At 41.8% G+C, this 24,813-nt stretch overlaps 1 protein-coding gene across 1 annotated transcript in view; it reads left to right on the forward strand.

Annotated features, from left to right (window-relative positions):
* The window catches only part of ei24 (EI24 autophagy associated transmembrane protein), a 47,472-nt gene that overhangs the window by 7,004 nt on the left and 15,655 nt on the right, over positions 1-24,813 (forward strand). The window contains exons 2-8 of the mRNA XM_043676873.1: positions 2,251-2,363; positions 4,979-5,127; positions 6,885-6,945; positions 8,659-8,725; positions 15,562-15,686; positions 19,806-19,925; positions 22,802-22,913. Of these exons, the coding sequence (XP_043532808.1) occupies positions 2,322-2,363; positions 4,979-5,127; positions 6,885-6,945; positions 8,659-8,725; positions 15,562-15,686; positions 19,806-19,925; positions 22,802-22,913 (676 nt within the window). The 5' untranslated portion in view covers positions 2,251-2,321. The remainder of the gene's footprint in view (positions 1-2,250; positions 2,364-4,978; positions 5,128-6,884; positions 6,946-8,658; positions 8,726-15,561; positions 15,687-19,805; positions 19,926-22,801; positions 22,914-24,813) is intronic.

Consider the following 24,813-nt stretch of genomic DNA (forward strand, 5'->3'; position numbering starts at 1 on the left):
TAAGGATACTAGTGAGAGAGAGTCATGTTGTTTTGTGGCGAGTTGGTGTTCATGTATCCTGGTGGCTAGTTTTCTGCCTGTTTGTCCAGTGCAGTGTTTGTTATAGTCCTTGCATGGTATTTAAGTAAATGAAATTAGTTTTGCTTGTCTGTATAGGGTCTTTCAAGTTCATTAGCTGCTGTTTTAGTGTGTTGGTGGGTTTGTGGGCTACCACAATGCCAAATGGTCTGAGTAGTCTGGCAGTCATTTCCAAGATGTCTTTGATGTAGGGGAGAGTGGCTAGGGTTTCTGGATGTGTTCTGTCTGCTTGTTTGGGTTTGTTGCTGAGAAATCGGCGGACTGTGTTCATTGGGTACCCATTCTTTTTGAAGACATGGTATAGGTGATTTTCCTCTGTGCTGCAGCGTGTGTTAGCTTTTTGAAATAATATTCTGATGCAGCTTCGTTTGTGGATGTTGAGATGATTGCTTCTGTAGTTCAGTATTTGGTCAGTATGTGTTGCTTTCCTGTAGATGCTGGTTTCAAGTTCCCCATTGGCTGTTTGCTCTACTGTGACATCCAGGAATGGCAGTTTGTTGTTGTTTTCCTCCTCTTTAGTGAATTTTATGCCAGGAAGGGTACTGTTGATGGTCTTGAAGGTTTCCTCTAATTTGTTTCGTTTAGTGATGACAAAGGTGTCATCCACGTAGCGGACCGAAACTTGGGGTTGGATGGTTGGCAGAGCTGTTTGTTCAAGTCTCTGCATTACTGCCTCTGCTAAGAACCCTGATATCGGAGATCCCATGGGTGTTCCATCGGTTTGTGTGTAGTTTTTGTTGTTGAAGGTAAAGTGTGTGGTAAGGCATAGGTCCACTAGCTTGACGATACTGTCCTTGCTGATGACGTTAATGGTGTTTGCTGTATATGTTTTTGGGTCTTCTAATAGTCTAGTCAGTGTTTCCTTGGCCAGGTTAATGTTGATTGATATAAACAGGGCTGTTACATCAAAGGAGACCGTTATTTCATCCTCTTCGATCTTAGTGTCTTTGGTCTTCAGGAATTCTTGGGTGGAGTGGCGTGAGTCCTGTACTAAGTGTTAGTAGAAATGACTGCCAGACTACTCAGACCCCTTGGCATCATGGTAGTCCACACATCCTAAAACAGCAGCTAATGAATTTGAAAGACCCTATACAGACAAGAAGCAAAACTAATGTCATTTACAAAATACCGTGCAAGAACTAGCCACAAAACGACATGACGCTCTCTCACTAGTATCCTTACATGCATATAAGGAAGGACAACAAATCCATCCAAGGACGAGCCAAACAGAGACACACACGATAATTCCTAGAAGCATGGCATTCCAACTGGATCTCTATCAACAAACACATCGAGTTAGACCCCATCTATCACCCCCTGAGAAAAAGAACAGGAAATGACATCACTGCAGGAAATAACATCACTAACCCAAAGATACCCAAACACATAGAAAGCAGGAATCATGAACAGTGCTTCGTCTGGAGGTCCTCTGAAGATGTTACCTAGTAGGGTGACAAAACATCTGGAAATGAACCTCCTAGCTCAGCAAGCAAACCTAGATCCAGAACCTCAACCTGAACTATAAATCTTCTCAAAACTCGCATTGTGTGTTCTCCGGTCCTCTGGGGCATCACCTGTGGCCAAAGAGGATACAAAGCTGTCTATCAATGCTCCAGCAATTTGTTCTCTTGCCTCCCTCAATATTCTGGGATAGATCCCATCAAGACTTTCTTTCTAATGACATTATTTCACTGCAAATGTTGACAGATGTGCTCATGTTTTCCAGCACACTCTATTTTTATTGTTGTTGATGGCATTTTTGTTTAAGAGTAAATAAATGATGTTTTCCATATCTTCCATTTCAGTTTCTGGTCTCTTTAGTCAGCTTTTCCCCATATTGTATGCACAAAAATGGTGATATTACCATTGTAGCTCTGGGAAACTTAAGAAGTGAAATCTGAGTGAGAGGCTGATCAACAAGAGACTACTAAGCGAAGTAATGCAGGTGTGATTATAAAAGTAGTCTGTGTTTCTTGATAGCTATTCAATAAACTGTTACCTTGTTCTCCACTTCTTTTTGCCAATCCTTCTGATGCTGTCACACGTGTGCATTACCCCATCTGTCACCTCTGTTCCCTCCCATCGCTCTTGCACCCCCTTCCTCACACTTTCACCTGAGTCAAAAGCAGCCGGTTAGTGTGACTGACCTGGTGATATTACTCCTTTCCTCAGCTATCTGGGCTGGCTGCTAGCTCCCACAATGAGATGCTCTTGTGAAGCTGTGGTGTACAGTTGATGCTGCTATGGCGGATAGCGTTAAAACATTCCTTCTGGATGTTGTTAAGGTGAGTGTCCTTTACCATTAAAACTGTTCTAAGATGCGAGGTGTAGAGGAAGATTTCACACAGTCAAAGTTGTGAATTTGCAGATGAAATCCAGCAAAAATGAAATTCCAAATTGCAGATTTTTACTTAGTTTGTGCAATGAAAATCAATCTTAAAAATTATGTTTGATATACTTAGATGTTTATGCTACCACTACGTTAAATTTAATGTGACAAGATTGGCATTCCTGCATTCAGAACTTTCCTGCCCTCCCTGGGCACAGAGATTTCTTTCCCACCTGTCCTGAAGGTGGTTGCTCTTGCAGAGGTGTGTTTTAACATTCATTGACAACTTGCTGGTACCTTATCCAGGTAGCTGATTTTAATAGAAATTGAGTCTGTGTTCCCATCATTCACAAATGTCTTTTAGGGAAGGAAATCTGCTGTCCTTACCTGGTCTGGCCTACATGTGACCCCAGACCCACATCAATGTGGTTGACTCTTAAACTGCCCTCTGTGTAATTATGGATGGGCAATAAACGCTGGCCTAGCCAGAGATGCCGTCACCTCGTAAATGAGTTTTTAAAAAGCAGGCCAATTGGTTCATGGACAGTTCAGGATGGGCAACGGATTCTGGCCTAGGTAGGCATAGACCACCCAAAGAATTTAAAATGTCGCAGATGAAGGCTTGTCAACTATCGAGCTTCTGTTCCCTTCACGTAGATCAAGGTTGAACTCTGCAGCCTTGTTACCTGATCAGTGGCTCTGCAGAAAGATGGAAAGTCTTCAGTTTCACTGATTGCTCTCTGCAGTGTATCACTGCACTTCATTTACTTGCTATTTAGATATGTATGTAACCAACATGTTAAATTTACAGTGACATCTGAGCTTGAAAGAACGTTAAATTAAATCTCCCAGTGCATAAACAAGGAGGGAATTTCCATTAATACAACATTGTTGGCGTCCTCTGAAAGATGTAAGATTCCTCACTGCCATTTCATTACTTTGAAATATACTTGCATTGACTTGAGTATGAACAGAACAATCCCACATGCAGTAATTGTGATGGAAACAATAGCTTTAATGCATTGAAGACCCCAAGAAAGATTTACTGGCCCTGAAGTGTATTCAAAGGAGGTTCAAGAGAATGCTCCCAAGAATGAAAAGCTTAACACATGAGGAACGTTGAGGACTCTGGGTTTATATTCAATAGCGCTTAGAGGATATGGGGGAATCCAACAGAAATATAAAAAATATTGAATGGCCTGGACAGAGTAGATGTTGGGAAGTTGTTTCCATTGGTAGGGTATGTGGAACAATCCATCTTCCGCAACTACACTGGCCCCACCCTGACCTGCTGTGCTGTTCCAGCAATAAAGTTTCAACTTTGATCTCCAGCATCTGCAGACCTCACTTTCTCCTCCATTGGTAGGAGAGACTAGGACCTGAGGGCATGGCCTTAGAGTAAAGGGAAGGCCGTTTAGAATGGAGATAAGGAGGAACCTCTTCACCCAGAGTGGTGAATCAACTGAATTCATTGCCACAGAAGGCTGTGGAGGCCAGGTCATTGAGTATATTTAAGACAGAGATAGGTAGGTTCTCGAGGATCAAGGGTTAGGGGAGAATGGGGTTGCGAAACTTATCAGCTATGATTGAATGGCGGAGCAGATTCGATGGGCTGAATGGCTTAATTTCTGCTCCTATGTCTGATAGTCTTATTTAAAAGGCATTTGGACAAATACATGGATAGGAAAGGTTTAGAAGGATATAGGCCAAGTGCAAAGAAGTGGGGTTAGTGTTGATGGACATTTTGGTCGGCGTGGACCAGTTTGGGTCAAAGGGCCTGTCTCCATGCTGTAGAATTTGTATGACTCTGGGTACTGCCCTGCTTCCTGCAACTTCATCTCAAGTGTCAGGAAAGGGGTTTGTCATTTGCCCATTTAAACCTGGACAATGACAGTTTGATCTTTTCGACTGTGAGCCACCAAAATTGACTCTGATTTGACCAAGGAGGGAATATGTGCCTATTTAATTCCCTTTCTAATATAATCCCAGGTTAACAAATTGTCAGCCAAGACAAGTGTCAAACCCAGACCCTGGGAAGCATGGTCATGACTATTTGAGAAGTTTTGAGTTGAATTTCCATTATTGGAATTTCAATTGATTGAAAATATTTGAGTAGGTGAGGACTGTTTCACAAGAAGATGCTGGGATACTATTGTGCTGAAAGTGCCGTCTTTGTTTTGCAACTTATTGTGGTTTATGACTTTTGTTATCAATTTTCCTGGATTTTTAATACATTTTCCTACTCAGAGTTCAGCTGCACATTTGTCAATTTACATGAATTCCAAAATTGTGTTGTTTTCATTGGTTTCTTCAGCTCTTTGGGAGTTGTCATGAGACATCGCTGTTGTTCGTTTTAGGGAGTTTTAGGATGAAAGCTGCAGGTTATTTTTGTTTTCTGTTTTTCAGCATTGCCTTGTCGAGGATCAGAGGAGTTAGTGTCCATATCTCCGGACCAGGAATCCTGGGTTCAAGTCCCACCTGTTCCAGAGGTGTGCAATGACATCTCTGAACAGGTTGGTCAGAAAATAGTTGGAAAAGCTCCCGAGCTCGCATTGTCTACTTTTATTTCAGGGCATTAAAGATTCCGTCCTCGGCATACGAACCATCTCCAAGCTCGATGAGCGCATTCACCAGAAACGGGAAGAACAAAGGAGGAAGAAGGAACAGCGCAGCGTACTGGCACATCGCAGGGCCCAGATCGAAGACAAAAGAGAGGAAAAGTGAGTTAATACTGGCTACCTGCTGGCAAATTCTTTAAAATGTAGAATGAGCAAGAAAACTGCAGGATGGAGTGGTGACATATTTCAGAGATGGAACAAATTAAATCAGCACAGAAAACTTGACTTTAACATTTGGCAAAAGGCCTGAAATCGTATGAAATGCATTTGTCTGAAATTACTGACTGCTACTTTATTTGGGGCACTTTTGGTTTTTAAATTGTCAATGTCAATAATAAAACAGGCGTGAACATAATTGGTGAGGAGAGCATCTATATCCATTTGGAACTCACCAGTATAACTTCAAACACTGGATTCAACAGTATTTCACAAAAAATGGGAATTCAAGGGGGTTCAACATGACAGGGAGATTCAGTTTTCTGAAGATTTGTCATGGGTATAAAGCAGAAAAGCCCTGATAGGGAGCAGAGGTGAAAATATCCTTGTTCACTTGGGTGAAACTCTTGCTAATTTGAGGGAAAAAATGAATGTGGAAAACCATTTTGGGTTTTCATGATCTTCTAACATTACTGACAAAATGTGTTGCACCTCTTTCACTGGTTTTGTCATGACCTGATCTCCCCCGACACAATCATTTTTTTAAAAACTTTATAGTTGCTTAAACAAGAGAGTTGTTAATAAATATATAATTGTCACTGATGGAACTTGCTTTCTCACGGCATTCTTGAGAGATGGCATAAGTACCATCTTCCTCAAGAGGTCTCTCAAATCCCATCATAAATCTTTCAAAGCGATCAGTGCAAATTGCCAAATATTTGAGCAAAATATGATGGGGGCGTACAAATATTCAGATTTTGAGGAATAGAGTATAAAATGGAAACAAAAACCTAAGACTATTCAACAGCAAGGGTGTTTTGAACCAATCTACAATTATTTTTTAAAAACAGCATACATCCAGCATTGGTGTCTCGCCTGAAACTGGGACAAAGTCAACTCCAGACAATGAAGTCTCCTTATCCGTCAAAATTCTAAAATAGTGACCAGAAGTTCCAGAAAGAACAAATTGCAGTCTTTGGGTTTATTTTAATAAACATACCAATATCAAATTTCCTCCATTCACTAATTTTAGTGCATTACTTAATGTTTTTAAGTTAAATTCTTATTTACACTCCTTACACAAGTTAAAGACTGTGTTAAAATAGTATCTGATTGGGATTCAGTGATGAATTAAATCTGTAAAGCAAGAGTTGCAGAAGGAGAGGTGGGTTTTGCACATGTGCTTCTCCTGCACTCATCCCCACCTGGAATGGTAATGGTTATTAATTTAACTTTCTTCATTCCTACTCCGAGGCCTTGAGCTTGGGGTTAGGTCATTGAATTGCAGGGTAGCAATGATGAAGGGGCATATGAAAGATTGGGAATTCATTCTGCTATAGATTGTTACTAATGAGGTGTAACCTTCAGATTTGTACTAGAAGGATCAATAGAGGAGTTGACAGTCAAAATACTTCATCACTGAGTCAGTTTGAGCATTTCGCTAAAATTGGAAGGGGTAAGGAATGGGTCTGGAATGACAGTGCTACAAAACTGTTTTATTTAGGAAATAAATGGGTTACTGAAACTAGTGTTCTTTTGCTTAAACTTGTAAGATTTGTGTAGTGCACAGTGGGTGACACTTGTGTATGTGCAAATTGCATATGCCCAGGCCAAGTATACAGGCACCCATTCATTGGGATCAAGAGTCAGCCTCACACATAGCCTTTTCTCTCTGATGAAAGGCATCTGCTGTTGTTTTTCAGTGAGCCCCGAATAGCACACCGGATTTTGCAGTGTTGTGCCTGGAATGGAGGAATATTCTGGGTAAGACCATTGTTCTTTACTTAAGGTTAACTCATCCGAAAGGATGGTGTTTCCTGAATGGGGTGAACTTGCTTGTTGATTAACTTCCTTACTTTTACCTAAATCACAGCTGCTTAAGCAACATGAGCCTGTATTTATCTTAAAGTTCCTGGTGGTTTAGTTTAAAATAGCTGAGCAACTATTTTATAACAAATAGTTAGAAATAATGAACCTTTAAGTGATGGAATTATTCAGAATGTCTTCACTGATTAAAGAGGAAAGGGTTTCCACTACCCCGTCAAATGTGCTAATTTCAAACAAGGGACTCATAATTGAAGAGCAAAGTTGTGTTCCATATTGGGGATCACATTGCACCTTTCTCAATCACAAATTGAAATTGTCCTGCAACCAGCCCTAATTGCAGCTTATTCTGTCGTCTGCCCTAATTGTGACTTGCCTACCCCCAGCTACAACTATAAAATGTAGCATTTTGCAATAATATGTTCTCTCTAATGATCTCATATAAAAAGACTAATGGAGCTGTAGTGATTTTACTCTTATTAAGTGGAATGACATCTTCATTTTCAATGATGAGGGATTTATGCTGTAATTATCCTATGATTAAGATTAATCCTTTTAAAGACCTCAGTCATATTACTGACTATTTGTTTTTGGTCAGTTGGAGCTTAATTGTCAGGAATAATTTTTCAACAGACAAACTCATCTTTTGCAGACTCTGGAGCAGAGATAGCCAGAGTGAAATTACTGCGAATTTTATTTTTTCTCAACATTTTTCACACTGGAATGTATTCTGAAAACAATGCAAATGAGTATTGAACTTTCAGAAATTCTGTGGTTCTTTAGCTCATGTGGTTAGCAAGGAAATGTGAATTGAATGCATCGATGCACATCATAACTAGAATCCTGTGCTCAACAGCCCTCCCCTAGCTTTCTGTTCTCTCAAGCTTCAATCCTGTACACATCATCTGGCCAATGGAAACCCATAGGCTGGTTGTGACGATCCATTCTACACCTCACTTTACCCACTGCATGATGATCTATTCAGTTCTGCCTTCCTTCCATTTTGGAACTCCATTCAGAACTTCCTGACTGAGATCTACTAACAAGCGTCCATTGGATCCAGAAATGGGATAAAACAGGAGGTCAATATCTCTTCACACGCGTAGGGAGGCTCAGTGAAGGTGCATGGTTGTGCAGAAGCCCTGGCTGGTTCTGAAGCTGTTCACCAAGGATCACTCTTGCTATAAGTATTACAGTTCCTGCTATTCAACAGATGGGGCTTGTCAGAAGCAATTTGCCATTGACCTCATGCCTTATCCTATTTCCTGACCTCCCACTTCAGGCTTCACAATACTTTTTCAGAATTAGTCAAGCTCAGCAGAGTGGAAGTTGAGCATTCAAATGTATCACCACCAAGTAACTTGGGCAATTCTTTGAGGTCAGGAATAAGCATTGTGTATAAAGTGCCCCACAAACAGCCTGCTGATACTTGCCCTGGATCACATGTAGACCAGTATGGCTGCCTTCTTTGCTGGATCCAAGAAAACCCATGTTTTAAAGTTGGGTGAATACATTGTGTACATTTCTCTTATTAAGAGTACAACAATAAGCAGTAGAAACTTAAGTACTGTATGCTTTATTGCCATGAATATTTGAGAAATGATGCTGTTACACTGTTTCCAGCAACAAATGTTTCTCCTCTTATCTGCACAGCTGAGTATCCTGATCTTCTATCGAGTCTTTATCCCTCTGCTTCAAGCCATCACTGCAAGTATTATTGGTAAGGAAACTATTACGCCAAGAGAGATAGAAAGGTTGTGGATGTATTTGATAATGTCTGGGACCAGTAGCCCATAAGGAACAAATTTCCCGGTTTAGTCGTTCTATAAATAGATCAAGTAGAGTGGAACTGACTACACAAAGTAGATGCAATGAGTTTAAATCGCTAGCATCAAGATAGTGAAATTTGAGTTCAATAAAATTCTGGAATAGAAATGGAGAACATTGGAGCAGGATCAGACCATTCAGTCCCTCGAACCTGCTTTCACATTCAACATGATCAGGGCTGATCATTCCAATTCCTTGCCCTCTTCCCACTTTCTCCCTGTTAGCCTTTAGCTAAATCCCTTTAGCCATAAAAACTGTTAACTAAATCATCTTCAACACATTCAATATTTTGGCCTCAATCTCTTTTTGTGGCAGAGAATTCCACAGGCTCACCACAGTCTGTGAAGATATTTCTCCTTATCTCAGTCCTAAATGGCCTATCCGGGTATTCTGAGTATGTGATCTCTGGTTCTGGACTTTGGTTATCAAAAAATCTTTTGTGTGTTTACACCTGTTTAAATTTTGTAAGTTTCCATGAGATTCCACCCTCATTATTCTAAACTCTGATGCCAACCCAGGAATCGGTGTGATGAACTGATTGCACTCCCTCCACAGCCAGAATGCCCTTTCCTTGGTCTGACCGACCTGTGTCTTCAGACACGTTTGGGTCATGCCTTCATGAGCAGGCTACATATGTATATTGCGGTAGGTGAGAAGGTGCAGTGACTTTAATAAGCATTCTCCCCCAATGGAGATTCATTTCTGAACAGGCAAGGGGTCCAGAAGGAAAAGATGGAAAATGATGTTTCTATAAAACTAAAGCATTTACCATTTACAGATTTACAATAAAACATTTGTAAATCTCAAAGTCTTTTGCTGCTTAATTCAGCATATGGATATCAGTGTACAAACATGGTTGTCAAGCAAAGACAGGACCCTTCCTGTCTCCACAGCCAAACTACTCTGCTAGCACTGAGATAGGCCCACTAGTGAAGAATAGCCTTTTAGATGAATTGTCTTGGGTGAAGTCAGAAGTCACATGATATTAGGTTATAGTCCAACAGGTTTATTTCAAGTCTCAAGCTTTTGGAGCGCTGTTCCTCCTTCAGCTTCTTCATTTGACGAAGATGCAGTGTCTTCGCTTGACTGCCATGTTTATACACCGATATCCATATGTTGAATTAAGCAGCAAAAGACTTTCAGAGATTTACAAATGTTTTATTGAAAATCTGTAAAAGGTGTCATGTGACTTCTGACTTTGTCCACCCCAGTCCAACACCGGCATCTCCACATCGTATCTTGGACAAAGTCAATCTTAGCAGAAGTTGATAAATAAAACTTGGGACCAAAAAAAGTTTCTTAAAAAGATTCTGACAAGTCACAGGTGAATTTTAGAATTTGATTCTATCCTGAAGCATTTGCAGTCTTGCAACATAGTTTGTTTCTTTCAAGTCCTGTGTAGAATTCCAAAGTTAGAAAACACTGTCATGTTAATAGATAAAGAGTTCAGTTTGCTTGACTGGACTATGCTATTTGTATTTCAGGCAGAATGAGGAGTCTGGGCAAGACACCTGGGAAAGTTTTCTGCCAGTGAACTCTTCATTGCCACTACTGTTGCTGAAGCAAGAGTTACAAGTGCAGCCACTCTCTCCAAAATGGTGAAGTGAGAGTGACAGACCTTGACATCAAGGCTGCATTTGACCAAATGTAGTATCAAGGAGCCCTAGCAAAACTGGAATCCAATGCTAGGCAATGACCATCTCCAATAAGACAATCTAATTATTGCCTCTTAGCATTCAATGGTGTCACCACCACTGAATCCCCCACTAATCCCAAGTGTGTTTATACCATTGACCAACTCAACTTGCCACAAAACACCATGGCTACAAGTGCAGGTCAGAGGCTAGAAGTACTGTGGCAAGTAACTCACCTCCTCATCCTCTGAACCTTTTTCAATGCTTCCACATCCTTCCTACGATGCGGCGATCAGAACAGTAAGCAGTACTCCAAGTGCGGCTGCACTAGAGTTTTGTACAGCTGCAGCATGACCTTGTGGCTCCGAAACCCAATGCCTCTACCAATAAAAGCTAACACACATATGCCTTCCTGACAACCCTATCAACCTGGTGGCAACTTTCAGGGATCTATGTACATGATATCTCTCTTCTCATTCATACTGTCAAGAATTTTACCTTTAGCCCAGTACTCTGCATTCTTGTTACTTCTTTCAAAGTGAATCATTGCACACTTTTTTTCTGCATTAAACTCCATTTGCCACCTCTCAGCCCAGCTCTGCAGCTTATCTATCTCCATCTGTAACCTGCAACGTCCTTCAACGCTGTCCATAACTCCATCGATCTTCGAGACATCTGCAAATTTACTAACCTATCCTTCTCTGCCCTCATCCACGTCATTTATGAAAATGACAAACAGCAGTGGCCCCAAAACAGATCCTTGTGGTACACCACCAGTATCTGAACTCCAGGTTGAACATTTCCCATCAACCACCACCCTCTGTCTTTCAGCTAGCCAATTTCTGATCCAAACCACTGTAGCATCCTCAATCCTGTGTCTCTATATTTTGTGCAATAGCCTACCATGGGGAACTTTATCAAATGTTTTACTGAAACCCATATACACTACATCAACGCTTTACTCTCATCCACCTATTTGGTCACCACCACCAAAGAACTCAATAAGGTTTGTGAGGCACGACCTACCCTTCACAAAACCATGTTGACTATCCCTAATCTCCCTTCGAGATTATTATAAATGCTATATCTTGGAATCCTTTCCAACACTTTACCCACAACCGAAGTAAGGCTCACTGGTCTATAATTACTAGGGACGTCCCTACTCCCCTCCTTGAACAAGGGAACAACATTTTCTATCCCCCAGTTTTCTGCCACTATTCCTGTAGACAATGATGATATAAAGATCAATGACAAAGTTTCTGCAATCTCCTCCCTAGCTCCCCAGAGAATCCTAGGATAAATCCCATCTGGCCTGGTGGATCTATCTATTTTCACACTTTCCACAATTGCTAACACCTCCTTTGTGAACCTCAATCCCGTCTAGTCTAGTAGCCTGTATCTCAGTATTCTCCTCAACAACATTGTCTTTTTCCAGTGTGTGTACTGATAAAAAATATTCATTTAGTACCTCTCCTATCTCCTCAGTCTCCACGCACAACTTCCCATTACTGTCTTTGACTGGCCCTAATCATATTCTAGTCATTCTTTCATTCCTGACATACCTATAGAAAGCTTTAGGATCTTCCATGATCCTATCTGCCAACGACTTCTCATGTCCGCTCCTAACTCCTCTTAGCTCTCTCCTTTAGGTGCTTCCTGGCTAACTTGTAACTCTCAAGCACCCTAACTGAGCTTTCACATCTCATCTTTACATAAGCTGCCTCCTTCCTCTTGACAAGAGATTCAACTTCTTTTGTAAACCACAGCTCCCTCACTTGACCACATTCTTCCTGCCTGACAGGTACATACTTATCAAGGACACGCAGTAGCTGTTCCTTGAATAAGCTCCACATTTCAATTGTGCTCATCCCCTGCAATTTCCTTCCCCATTCTATGCATCCCAAATCATGCCTAATTGCATAATAATTGCCTTTTCCCCCAGCTATAACTCTTGCTCTGCAGTATATACCTATACCTTTCCATTGCTTAAATAACCAAATTGTGATCACTATCACCAAAGCACTCACCTCCCTCCAAATCTAACACCTGGCCTGGTTCATTACCCAGTACCAAATCCAATGTGGCCTCGCCTCTTGTTGGCCGAACTACATAATGTGTCAGGAAACCCTCCTGTACACATTGGACAAAAACTGATTAGGGAATCCAGCCCCCAATCACCACAACAACCTCCAAGTTTCCTGGATACACCCTTGAGCCCTGACTACTCCATAAGTCAGTCTTACGTCTGTGGTCAGCCAGTTTTTGGAAAGAAAATTCTGAGATAGGATTTATGACTATTTGGAAAAGCGTAGTGTGATTAAAGGCAGTCAGCATGGCTTTGTGAGGGGCAGGTCATGCCTAACTAATCTTATTGAGTTCTTTTGAGGAGGTGAACGAGACAGGTCGACCAGAGGATGTGGTGTATATGAACTTCAGCAAGGCATTTGATAAGTTTCCCCATGGTAGGCTCGTTCATAAAGTCAGGAGGTATGGGATACAGGGAGATTTGGCTATCTGGATTCAGAATTGGTTGGCTGATAGAAGGCAGAGAGTGGTTTATTCATAGAATCCCTACAGTGTGGAAACAGGCCATTTGACCCAACATGTCCACACCAACCTTCTGAAGAGTAACCCACCCAGGCTCATTCCCCCTACCCTATCACTCCACACTTACGCCTGATGAATGCACCTAACCGACATATCCCCGAACACTGTGGGTAATTTAGCATGGCCAATCCACCCTAACCTGCACATCTTTGGGCTGTGGGAGGAAACTAGAGACCCGGAGGAAACCAATGTAGACACAGGGAGAATGTGCAAACTTCACACAGACAGTTGCCAGAGGGTGGAATTGAACCCAGGTCCCTGGGGCTGTGAGGCAGTAGTGAAAAGTCACCCCCAGTACGGTAGAAGGGTTACATCCAAAACATTGACTTCTCTACCTCCTAACCCACCCCCAGTCCTAAAGAAGGGTTACACCCAAAATATCTACCCTAGATAAAAAGCTTTGAGTGTCTGCTTTTAGCCGGTCTATTGACATTTTAGCAGAAACCTGGCTAACAAATGGGGACTCCATTTTCCCTACAAAAGCCACCAATTACACAACAGAAGGTTAACATGAACCACAGACAAGCATTCTTATGTCCAAGTCCTACTGTTATACTTTTCTATCACTTTTTTTCACAACACCATGCTACCTCCTTCGACCGCAAGGTGACCTGTTAATATCACTTCCTTGGATGGAAAGTATTTTGTCTGGAGGTCAGTGTTGTGTGGTGTCCCGCAGGGCTCTGTTCTTGGGCCTCTGTTCTTTGTAGTTTTTATAAATGACTTGGATAAGGAAGTTGAGGGTTAGGTTAGTAAATTTGCAGATGACACAAAGGTTGGAGGTGCCGTTGATAGTATCGAGGGCTATGTCAGGCTGAAGCATGACATAGACAGGATGCAGAGCTGGGCTAAGAAATGGCAGATGGAGTTCAACCTGGATAAATGCGAAGTGATGCATTTTGGAAGGTCGAACTGGAATGCTGAATATAGGATTAAAGACAAGATTCTTGGCAGTGTGGAGGAACAGAGGGATCTTGGTGTTCAAGTACATAGATCCCTCAAAGTTGCCACCCAAGTGGATAGGGTTGTGAAGAAAGCATATGGTGTTTTGGTTTTCATTAATAGGGGGATAGAGTTTAAGAGCTGCAAGGTTTTGCTACAGCTCTACAAGTCCCTGGTGCAACACACTTGGAATATTCTGGTCGCCCTACTATAGGAAATATATGGAGGCTTTGGAGAGGGTGCAAAGCAGGTTTATCAGGATGTTGCCTGGACTGGAGGGCTTGCCTTATGAAGAGAGGTTGACTAAGCTCAGACTTTTCTCTCTGGAGAGAAGGAGGAAGAGAGGTGACCTGATCAAGGTTTACAAGGTAATGAGAGGCATGGCTAGGGTCAAAAGCCAGAGACTTTTCCCCAGGGTAGGATTGACTGGTAGTTTTAAGAAATTAGGAGGAAGGTATAGAGGAGGTGCCAGAGATAGGTTCTTTACACAGAAAGTTGTGAATGCATGGAATGCATTGCTAGTGGTGGTGGTGGAAGCAGAGTCATTCGGGACATTTAAGCAACTACTGGACATGCACATGAATTGAGGGGTGCGTAGGTTATGTTATTTTATTTTACATTAGGATTAATCTTCAGCACAACATCGTGGGCTGAAGGGCCTGTTCTGTGCTGTACTTTTCTATGTTCTAACAGCTCCCCATGACAGCCAACTAAGTCCAAACTTCCTCCTGATTACCCCACTTGATATCCCCAACTACCTTCCTAATACCCCAGAAGCACCTCTGTGACACTGCCATGACCATCCCCTGTCTACCAACTACCAAGGTACACCACCAGAACGCTAGCTATACCCGAGCCTTAAGTAACTCCTTAAGCTGTTACACCCCTGACTTGTTAGCCACTGCACCTGACTTCCCTCCCATGATCATCTGCCAACCTCATTCCCTGAAGCCCCACCAACTCTCTTTAATCTTCTGTTAAACCTCTGACCCAGATACCCCACAGGCAAATTTACTACCACATCCATCTTAGCATCCTTTCCATTCACTAACATTCACAATGGACCTTTAGCTTACCACATGGTGACTCGTGCTGTATAAAAGAAGAGTGCCCACCTTCCTCTGACTCAACAGTGCTGATACAGAGTTCTTCAAGGGATTCTACACTCCAAACTTCTGGAAAAAACATTGTCCCAAATGACCCAGACTGTTGTTCCTCAAAAGATCGTTTCCATTATTTATTACTCGGGTCTTCTGTTTACCTGTATACCTTGCCTTTGTGCTCCTGATTCTACCTGGAATTGTGTGCTTCTCCCTCCTTATTTTAATGTTGTGTAATCTCCTCTTTGACTCCTTTCTGTGTTCTATATTATTTCAGTACTTCCCTTGCATGAGATTAATTTCTTGCCTTTTGTAAGTCAAGAACAACAAACTATAAAAGCTATTGCATTGTGTAGCATTGGCCTTTAATAGAAAATTTGTTTGGTTTTAATCCTAAGATGTTGATCTTTGACTGTGTTTGTGAAGTAGTGTTTTTATCTGCGCAGGTGACCCCTCATTACATGGCGATGTCTGGTCCTGGGTGGAATTTATCTTGAACTCCACTTTCAGTGCTTTGTGGATATTGCCTCTGTTTGTCCTCAGTAAAATAGTGAATGCCATCTGGTTTCAGGTAAGTAAAACAGATTGTTTAATTATAACCCTGTCCTCATATTTAACAAGTCTTCAGTATCAGCTATTTATATCATGCTTTTAATGTAGGTAACCTAATCTGGTTCATGGAGGCTTGGGGAAAACTAGTGCCAGAGAAGATTAGTTGGGGTGACATTAATTAATGGTGGGTTTTCCAGAGGGATTTTGAGGAGGAAAGGGAAATCAAAGAATAAGAATATAATAGTTCTTGCTTGAAACGAGCACGAGGGTGGCGTTGGCACTCAATAAAGCCTATGTAATAATAGAGCCACACTTATTAACCCATGCAAGGAATTGATGTGAAGAATATGGGTAGAAATGTAAACAGACAGGAGTGAAGTGTGTTAAAGGAAACTACAGCCCTGAATTTTAAAAAAAGCCCAGCATCTCCATACCTCCATTTCTTAACTGGAAAGTTAAAATGACTGATATTAGCTTTCAATTTCTCAAACACTCCAAATAAAAACACTGCAGGCTGCACAAAACGCTAACTAATTTATTCTTTGGTGCCAAAAACCTCTATGTATTTTAGCCACCCAAAGGTCTGATGTGTGCATACAGCCATTCCCGAGTCTCCAGCCAAGCAACTAGGATAGTTATACTGAGCTTCTATTTGTCTGTTTCTGCCTGTACATCCTCCTTGTGAGTACACATTCCACTCACCCAAGTTTAATTTAAGTCTACTTTGTGAATAACGCTACATTTCAAGTCAGCATTAATGTTCTTTCTTTGACATGCGACACCCAGAGACTCCCTGGTCAGGGTGAGCACATGTTAGCACACGTCACACCAAACAGAAAGGATCCACGCACTTAAATTATTAAATCTCAAATAATCACAGGAATATAAGAATGAATGTTTACAAGATCATTGTTTCCTTTTGAGATGTGTGAGTGCACAGCAAATCAGCAATCCAGGAAGATTCCACACTGGTTGTACATAGGTCGTCCTGTGCAAAATATTTTAAAGGTCCCACATATTTAAATAAATAGGATACACACAAAAACAAAATTTGATAGGATCTTGGTCAGGATGATGAATAATTTGAAGGTGAACTTGTTGTCATGGTAAAGGTATGGGTTTGAGATGTGCTGTATAAGAACGCTTTGCTGAAGTTTACATTTTAGTTGGTACATGCTACAGTGATGAAACTGGTTATTTACAGTGCTGGAATTAAGCCAATTGCTTTGTTCTGGACAGATTTGAACTTGAGTAATGCAGCTGCATTCTTCAGGAATGTGGACACAGCATCTAATCACATCCCTCACTTGTGCCTTGTGTGTGATGGGCAAGCTTCAGGGAATCAGGAGGTGACCCACTTAGCACAAAATACTCAACCAAAAGGTGTAGTGAGTTTCTGAATGAAAGTGTCCATTCTTGCCCCATAGATGTTGTTAATGGGAGTCCCGTCCAAACACCCAAGAACAAAGTGTTAGGTATTCTGCTACATCAAGATTATCCTTGAAATTTGGCTTTTGAGAGGTAAAACTTGGTACTGACAAAAAGATACAGTCAACTTTCACATGGGCAATGGCAGCAAGAAGCTGGTAAAAGAAAGACAAGTCAAAGCGCTTGAATGATAAGAGGACAAATGAACACCAGATAAAGAGAGAAAATCAAGTGTAATGTTTACATCTCCTTAAGAACATACAAACTAATCTGGGTAGCTGGAGGTTTCTCTGAACCTTCTTCAATTTTAATATTCTGGCAAATTGTTTTTTTCTTTGTATTTGTTCATTTGTGAAGATTTTGGATAGTTGTGTTCAATGGTGCAGACCCACTAGTGGCTAGTCAGGCCTATCTGTGAGTGACAGATTCTTTTACAGCTGTTGCAGATGAAGGTGTAGGTATTGCTGTAGTTAGAGTTATACAGCACAGAAATAGCCCGTTTAGTTCACGCTCACCATGATTCCAAACTAAATTAATTCCACTCGCCTGTGTTTGGCCCATATCCCTCCAACCCTTTCCTATTCATGAATTTATCCAAATTTCTTTGAAATTTTGTAGCTGTACCTGCATCCACCATGTTTTTCTTGGAGTTAATTTCACACACAAACGACACTGTGTCAAATAAAAGTAACCCCCATGTCTTTTTTAAATCTTTCACCTCTCACCTTAAAACTTTTGCCCACTAGTTTTGAACTTTCCCACCACAGGGAAAAGACCCTTGTAATTAACCCTTCTGTTTCCCTCATTTTATACCCCTCAACCTCCTACACGCCAATGAAGTAAGTTCCAGCCCCTCCAGTCTATTTTTATAAACCAAACCCTCCATTCCTGGCAACATCCAGGTAAATCTTGTTTGAACCCTTTCCAGTTTAATAATCCTCCTATAACAGGGCAACCAGAACTGCACACAGCACTCCAGAAGAGGCTTCACCAACTTGGATCTATCCTTCTCTGTCTTGCTGGCTTTTGCTCTGTCTGATAGTGGTCTGTAGCACTCAAGATATGCACCTCCAGGCATCATAATCTGTGCAGCTCACTGAAGATGGGAATTCTGGAGATTAAGCAAAAGGCAATAGAAAGTAAGTTTTACCATACATTTCGACTGAGCCCAACCCCCTTCCACACCCCCACAACTTGTCTGTTCACAATTTGATGTCATTTGACCCTCAGATGAGCTACCATGCACACATTTATATTGTCACTAAAAGCAACTATCTTGATCTCCTTTACATTACCTAACTTTGCCTCTGTGTGAACTTGCTGAAACCCTCATTCAGGTCTGCACTATCTCTAGATTTGATTATTCCAATGCACTCCTGGCTGGTCCTCCACGCTCTTCCCTCTGTTAACTTGTGGTCATCCTAAACTGAACTACCTGTGTCTTAATTAGCACCAAATCCCATTTCCCTGTCACCACTGTGATCTTGAACGTACATTGGCTTCTGTTGAAACCATGGTTTGATTTTTAAATTTCTCATCTTTATTTTCAAATCTCTCCTTGGCTTTGTCTCTCCGTACTTCTGTGATCTCCAGAGTAGGTGACTCGAGCCCGCTTCATCATTCAGTAGGATCATAGCTGATCTGCCGTTCTTCACATCTGCATTTCGGTGTTTTCCCCACAACCCTTGATTCCCCGACTGATCAAAAATCTATTTCAGCCTTAAAAGTACACGAAGACTCTGCCCTATGGCTCTCTGTGGCAAGGTGATTCAAAGCCTCTTAACCCACTGATAGAAAACATTCCTCCTCATCTCAGTCTTCAACTGGTGCTCCTTCATTCGGAAACTGCCCTCTGATCCTTAACTCTCCTGTGAGGGGAAACACCTCCCAGCATTTATCCTATCAAGCACCTTAAGAATCTATATGTTTCAGTGAGATGTCTCCTTTAACACCTCCTAGGACACTTTAACCAAGCTTTCACCCTAATATCTCCTTATGTAGTCCAGTGTCTTCTCTTGTATTGCCTCAGAATGTAGTATTATCTTAAAATTATTGTTTTACATCTGAAACAGTTTTCGAGCTTGAGAATGCAAAGCAGCTGAACCTATAAGAATTTGGGAATTAATCCAGAATGCCTCAGTGTTACTATGTGAGAGAATGCATATGCTTCCCCGTGTTGTTGAGTCCATTCTTGTGTGCTGGTGTCAGCTCTCTTCCCACTGCCTGTCACATCCTTCAGCAGAGACTTCCACTAACTCCATAGTTTTTCAGAATTCCTAATCTCAGCTATTTTAATACTATTGTGGAGAATTAAATATTGGCTACAGGAGAAACTCTGCAGGTGACACCCACACGCCTAGCCTCAAATTGCAGTGGCATTGTCATTTTAAAAAAATTATTTGCCAATGTCTTGTATGAATCGAAGAGTGCTACAAATGCACAGGGAGGGTTAGGGTCAGGCTATGTCTGTAAACGGAAAGGACAGACTTTGAGGCTTCAAAGTTGTGCGCTGTTCAGCAGCCTGGGAGCAGATCAATTACATACTCCAAGGAGGCTCAGAAGGAAATAACTGAGTAAGGTGGAAGTGGAAAGTATAAATACTTATACTGGTTATCCTCTTAGCCCCTCACACCCCATCCAGAGAAAACCCCACAACTTTTCACAGAGCTTTTAAGAGTGAATAATTGTTAAAAATCATTGCTTGTTACAGGACATTGCTGACCTAGCGTTTAAAGTGTCTGGAAGGAAAGCACAACCTTTCCCCAGTATAAGTAAGATTATCGCGGACATGCTTTTCAATCTGCTCCTGCAGGCCTTGTTCCTCATTCAGGTATGTATGAAGCACAGTGCTCTGAGACGAGTAAATAGGTCATGCTACTGGTTAATGGGGACTCAGACCATGAAGATATAGAGCAGCTGCAGATCCAGCTGGATTTCTTTTGTGTCTGACTAGAACCGTATGGATTATTTGAATCCTGTGCTAATGTAATGTTGTGAAGAATAACAACTGGACAGTCAGTGAGTGAGACTTAGCAGAATTGTTTCTTCCTTTCTTTGCCTTTGACATCAGGTCAGAAATTTTCCTGTGCTACATAGTTTCCTTGTTGGGTTATCACTAAAACCTCTAATTCAAAAATACAGTTATCTTAAGAAATGCAAGCCCTAATGCATAAGAAACAAACGACAGGCAAAAGTAGACATTGGGTCACTTCAAACTGATGCTGGAAGGCGAGTAATGGGAGGTAAGGAAATAGCTGGAGAACTTAATAAGTACTTTGTGTCAGTCTTCACAGTGGAAGACATGAGTAATATCCCAAGATTAAAGGGAGTCAGGGGGCTGAGTTGAGTATGGTTGCCATTACAAAAGAGAGAGTGCTAGAAAAGCTAAAAGGTCTTAAAATTGACAAATCTCCTGGCCCCGATGGGCTACATCCTAGAGTTCTGAGGGAGCTGGCTGAGGAAATAGCGGAGGCGTTGGTTAAGATCTTTCAAAAGTCACTGGAGTCAGGGAAAGTCCCGGATGATTGGAAGACCGCTGTTGTAACCCCCTTGTTCAAGAAAGGATCAAGACAAAAGATGGAAAATTATAGGCCAATTAGCCTAACCTCAGTTGTTAGTAAAATTCTAGAATCCATCGTTAAGGAAGAGATTTCTAAATTCTTGGAAGAACAGGGTCAGATTAGAACAAGTCAAACTTGGAAGAACAGGGTCAGATTAGAACAAGTCAAAATGGATTTAGTAAGGGAAGGTCGTGCCTGATAAACCTGTTAGAATTCTTTGAAGAGGTGACAGGTATGTTAGACCAGGGAAACCCAGTGGATGAGGTCTATCTAGACTTCCAAAAGGCCTTTGATAAGGTGCCACACGGGAGGCTGCTGAGTAAGGTGAGGGCCCATGGTGTCCGAGGTGAGCTACTGGTATGGACTGAGGATTGGCTGTCTGACAGAAGGCAGAGAGTTGGGGTAAGAGGTTCTTTTCCGGAATGGCAGCCGGTGACAAGCGGTGTCCCACAGGGTTCAGTGTTGGGGCCGCAGCTGTTCACGTTATATATGAATGATCTGGATGAAGGGACTGGGGACATTCTAGCGAAGTTTACCGATGATTCGAAGTTAGGTGGACAGGCAGGTAGTACTAAGGAAGTGGGGAGGCTGCAGAAGGATCTAGACAGTTTGGGAGAGTGGTCCAGGAAATGGCTGATGAAGTTCAATGTGAGCAAATGCGAGGTCTTGCACTTTGGAAAAAAGAATACAAGCATGGACTACTTTCTAAACAGTGAGAAAAATCATAAAGCCAAAGTACAAAGGGATCTGGGAGTGCTAGTCGAGGATTCTCTAAAGGTAAACATGCAGGTTGACTCCTTGATTAAGAAAGCGAATGCAATGTTGTCACTTATCTCAAGAGGGTTGGAATATAAAAGCACTGTTGTGCTACTGAGACTTTATAAAGCTCTGGTTAGGCCCCATTTGGAGTACTGTGTTCAGTTTTGGGCCCCACACCTCAGGAAGGACATACAGGCACTGGAGCATGTCCAGCGGAGATTCACACGGATGATCCCTGGAATGGTAGGTCTAACATACAAGGAACGGCTGAGGATCCTGGGATTGTACTCATTGGAGTTTAGAAGCTTAAGGAGAGATCTAATAGAAACTTACAAGATAATACATGGCTTGGAAAGGGTGGACGCTAAGAAATTGTTTCCGTTAGGCGAGGGGAGTAGGACCCGTGGGCACAGCCTTAGAATTAGAGGGGGTCAGTTCAGAACAGAAATGTGGAGACATTTCTTCAGCCAGAGAGTGATGGGCCTGTGGAATTCATTGCTGCGGAGTACAGTGGAGGCCGGGACGCTAAATGTCTTCAAGGCAGAGATTGATAAATTCTTGATGTCACAAGGAATTAAGGGCTACGGGGAGAATGCGGGTAAGTGGAGTTGAAATGCCCATCAGCCATGATTAAATGGCGGAGTGGATTCGATGGGCCGAATGGCCTTACTTCCACTCCTATGTCTTATGGTCTTAAATGTGACTAAGCTATTAGCTGATCTCAGTGCAAAGAACATAATTGCATTTACGTAGTGCTTTTTGCATCTGGACATCACAAACTTCATCAAAGCCAACAAAATACTTGGGAAGTGTAGCCAGTACTATAACATAGGAACCACAACAGCCAGTAAAAGAATCCACAGCAGTGTGATCATCTGTTTTACTTGGCATTAATACCTGTTGGGGGATAAATATTGGCCAAAGCACTGATCTTCTACCTCCATCTGAGAAGATGGGCCAGTCCTGCTCCTCGGATGCTGCCTGAATTGCTGTGCTTTTCCAGCACCACTCTACTCCAGAATCTGGTTTCCAGCATCTACAATCATTGTTTTTACCTCATTGATTTTAACATCTTGTTGAAAGGCAGCACTCCCTCAGTCTTGAATCGGAGTGTCAGCATAGATTTTTGTAGTTGAGTCTCTGGGTTGGAGTTTAAATCTTCTAGTTCAGATGCAAATTGTACCACTGCCTACTGCAAGGGTTCAGATAATTACCCCGAATTGGAACTGGGGAAAGTGAGATCAGGGTTCCTGCTGCTATCCTATTAACCTCTGTTGAAAAGTGCCTTTGTGAAGCTTCAGCAAGATCAAGTTTTATGATTTTCATTGATATGCTTTTTTTTAATCATTTAAGTTCTGGTTTTATTCACTCCATTTGTTTTCCGTAGGGACTGATAGTGAGTCATTTTCCGATTGAAATTATTGGACAGCTGGGGAGCCTATTTCACATGTCGATGCTGTATTCTCTCTATTGCTTTGAATACAAATGGTTCAACAATGGTGAGTCAATTCTGTACCACTGCCGCCTGCCAAATGTGACTAGTTAGTGAAATTGAGTGAAACTCAGCCAGAAGGGAGTTTAGTGTCCCTTGCGGAAACTTGAAACATAGTTTAAATATCTGGCAATACTGACTTCTGGACATTTTAAACCATTTTATTGAAATGCCATGTTGGGAAAGGGACTTTCTTGCAGCAATTTAGTGGCTAAACTGGATTGTGCACTTGTGACTCCTGAACAATGGACATTTTGTTGAAAACCCAGACACAGAGTTTCATCCCACAACAAACTCAATAGCAAAACAAGTTCATCACCAGTGGCAGGACAATAATATAAAGTGAAGTCAGTATTTTCAGATGTCCTTCAGTTGTCGTCAGTTTCAAGAAGCTGAAAATGTGTTGCTGGAAAAGCGCAGCAGGTCAGGCAGCATCCAGGGAACAGGAGAATCGACGTTTCGGGCATAAGCCCTTCTTCAGTTTCAAGAAGTCTGGTGGACCTTTCCCTCCTAAGTTTTACCTCTTGTCTATTAGCTAGGGCAGGTACTGTTACTATCAGCTGCCTCTATGTAGACTGGGAGCCTCTGTGCTAGTCCATATGCTTGAAGCTTCAACAAGCAGCCAGCAGGGGAGCTCATTGTCCTAAACTAAAAAAAGAAAACCAAAGAAATCGGAAACAACAACAAATTGCTGGGAAAATTCAGGTCTGGCAGCATTTGTAGAGAAAGCAGAGTTATGTATTGGGTCCAGTAATTCTTCTTTTGAACTAGAAGAAGGGTCACTGAAGGGTTCTGAAGTAGGGTCACTAGGTTGGAAACATTAACTCTACTTTCATTCCACACTTGGTTGGAGCGTTTGAGCTACAGGGAGAGGCTGAATAGGCTGGGGCTGTTTTCCCTGGAGCATCGGAGGCTGAGGGGTGATCTAATAGATGTTTATAAAATCATGAGGGGCATGGATAGGGTAAATCGACAAGGTCTCTTCACTGGGGTGGGGGAATCCAAAACTAGAGGGCGTAGGTTTAGGGTTGTGAGGGGAAAGATTTAAAAGTGATCTCAAGGGCAACCTTTTCATGCAGAAGGTGGTGCATATGGAATGAGCTGCCAGAGGAAGTGGTGGAGGCTGGTATAATTACAACATTTTAAAAGGAATTAGGTATGTGAATAGGAAGAGTTTAGAGGGATGTGAGCCAAATGCTGGCAAATGGGACTAGATTTACTTAGGATATCTGGTCGGCCTGGACGAGTTGGACTGAAGGGTCTGTTTTTGTGCTGTACATCTCTGATTCTTTGACATGCTGCCAGACCTGAATTTTCCCAGCAATTTCCATTGTTATGTTTCCTTTTGTTTTGGGATTTGCTGAATTCTGTCTTTTTTAGTTGTGGATAGGACCTTTTTAAGGTATTTAGATGCTTTCCGTTTCTTGTCCAGTCTCCACAGGAAAATAAACATTGGACCTGCTCCCAATATTTCAGCCTCATTTTAAAATTATTAGGATTAATGTGTATGGGAGGCCTTTTTTGGACATAATCCACATCCACCAAAGACAGAGGCTCCCGCTTCACTTACATTACTCCTGAGAAAGACCCAAGTTATTATATCGGCAGTATTTACTTGGCAAGTTTAGAATTCCTATGTTTGGCGTCAATCTGCTTAGATTACAGCAAAGCACAATCCCGCACAGGAACAGGCCTTTTGGCCCTGGGCCAACACATCCTGTCCTTCATACTAAAACTGTCTTCACTTACAGGATCCGTATCCCACCTAAGATTGTCCGGAATCTCTCATGTGGGCTGTAGCCATGCCCTTTCTCTAGTTCTTAGTAGATGTACTTCCAGTTGTTCACATTAGTCTTAAAGTTACTGCACAGTGTGAACAAGCAGTAGCAATGCTCATCCCACATGGT

The sequence above is a fragment of the Chiloscyllium plagiosum genome, chromosome 35 (assembly GCF_004010195.1).
Source record: "Chiloscyllium plagiosum isolate BGI_BamShark_2017 chromosome 35, ASM401019v2, whole genome shotgun sequence".
Classification (NCBI taxonomy): Eukaryota; Metazoa; Chordata; class Chondrichthyes; order Orectolobiformes; family Hemiscylliidae; genus Chiloscyllium; species Chiloscyllium plagiosum.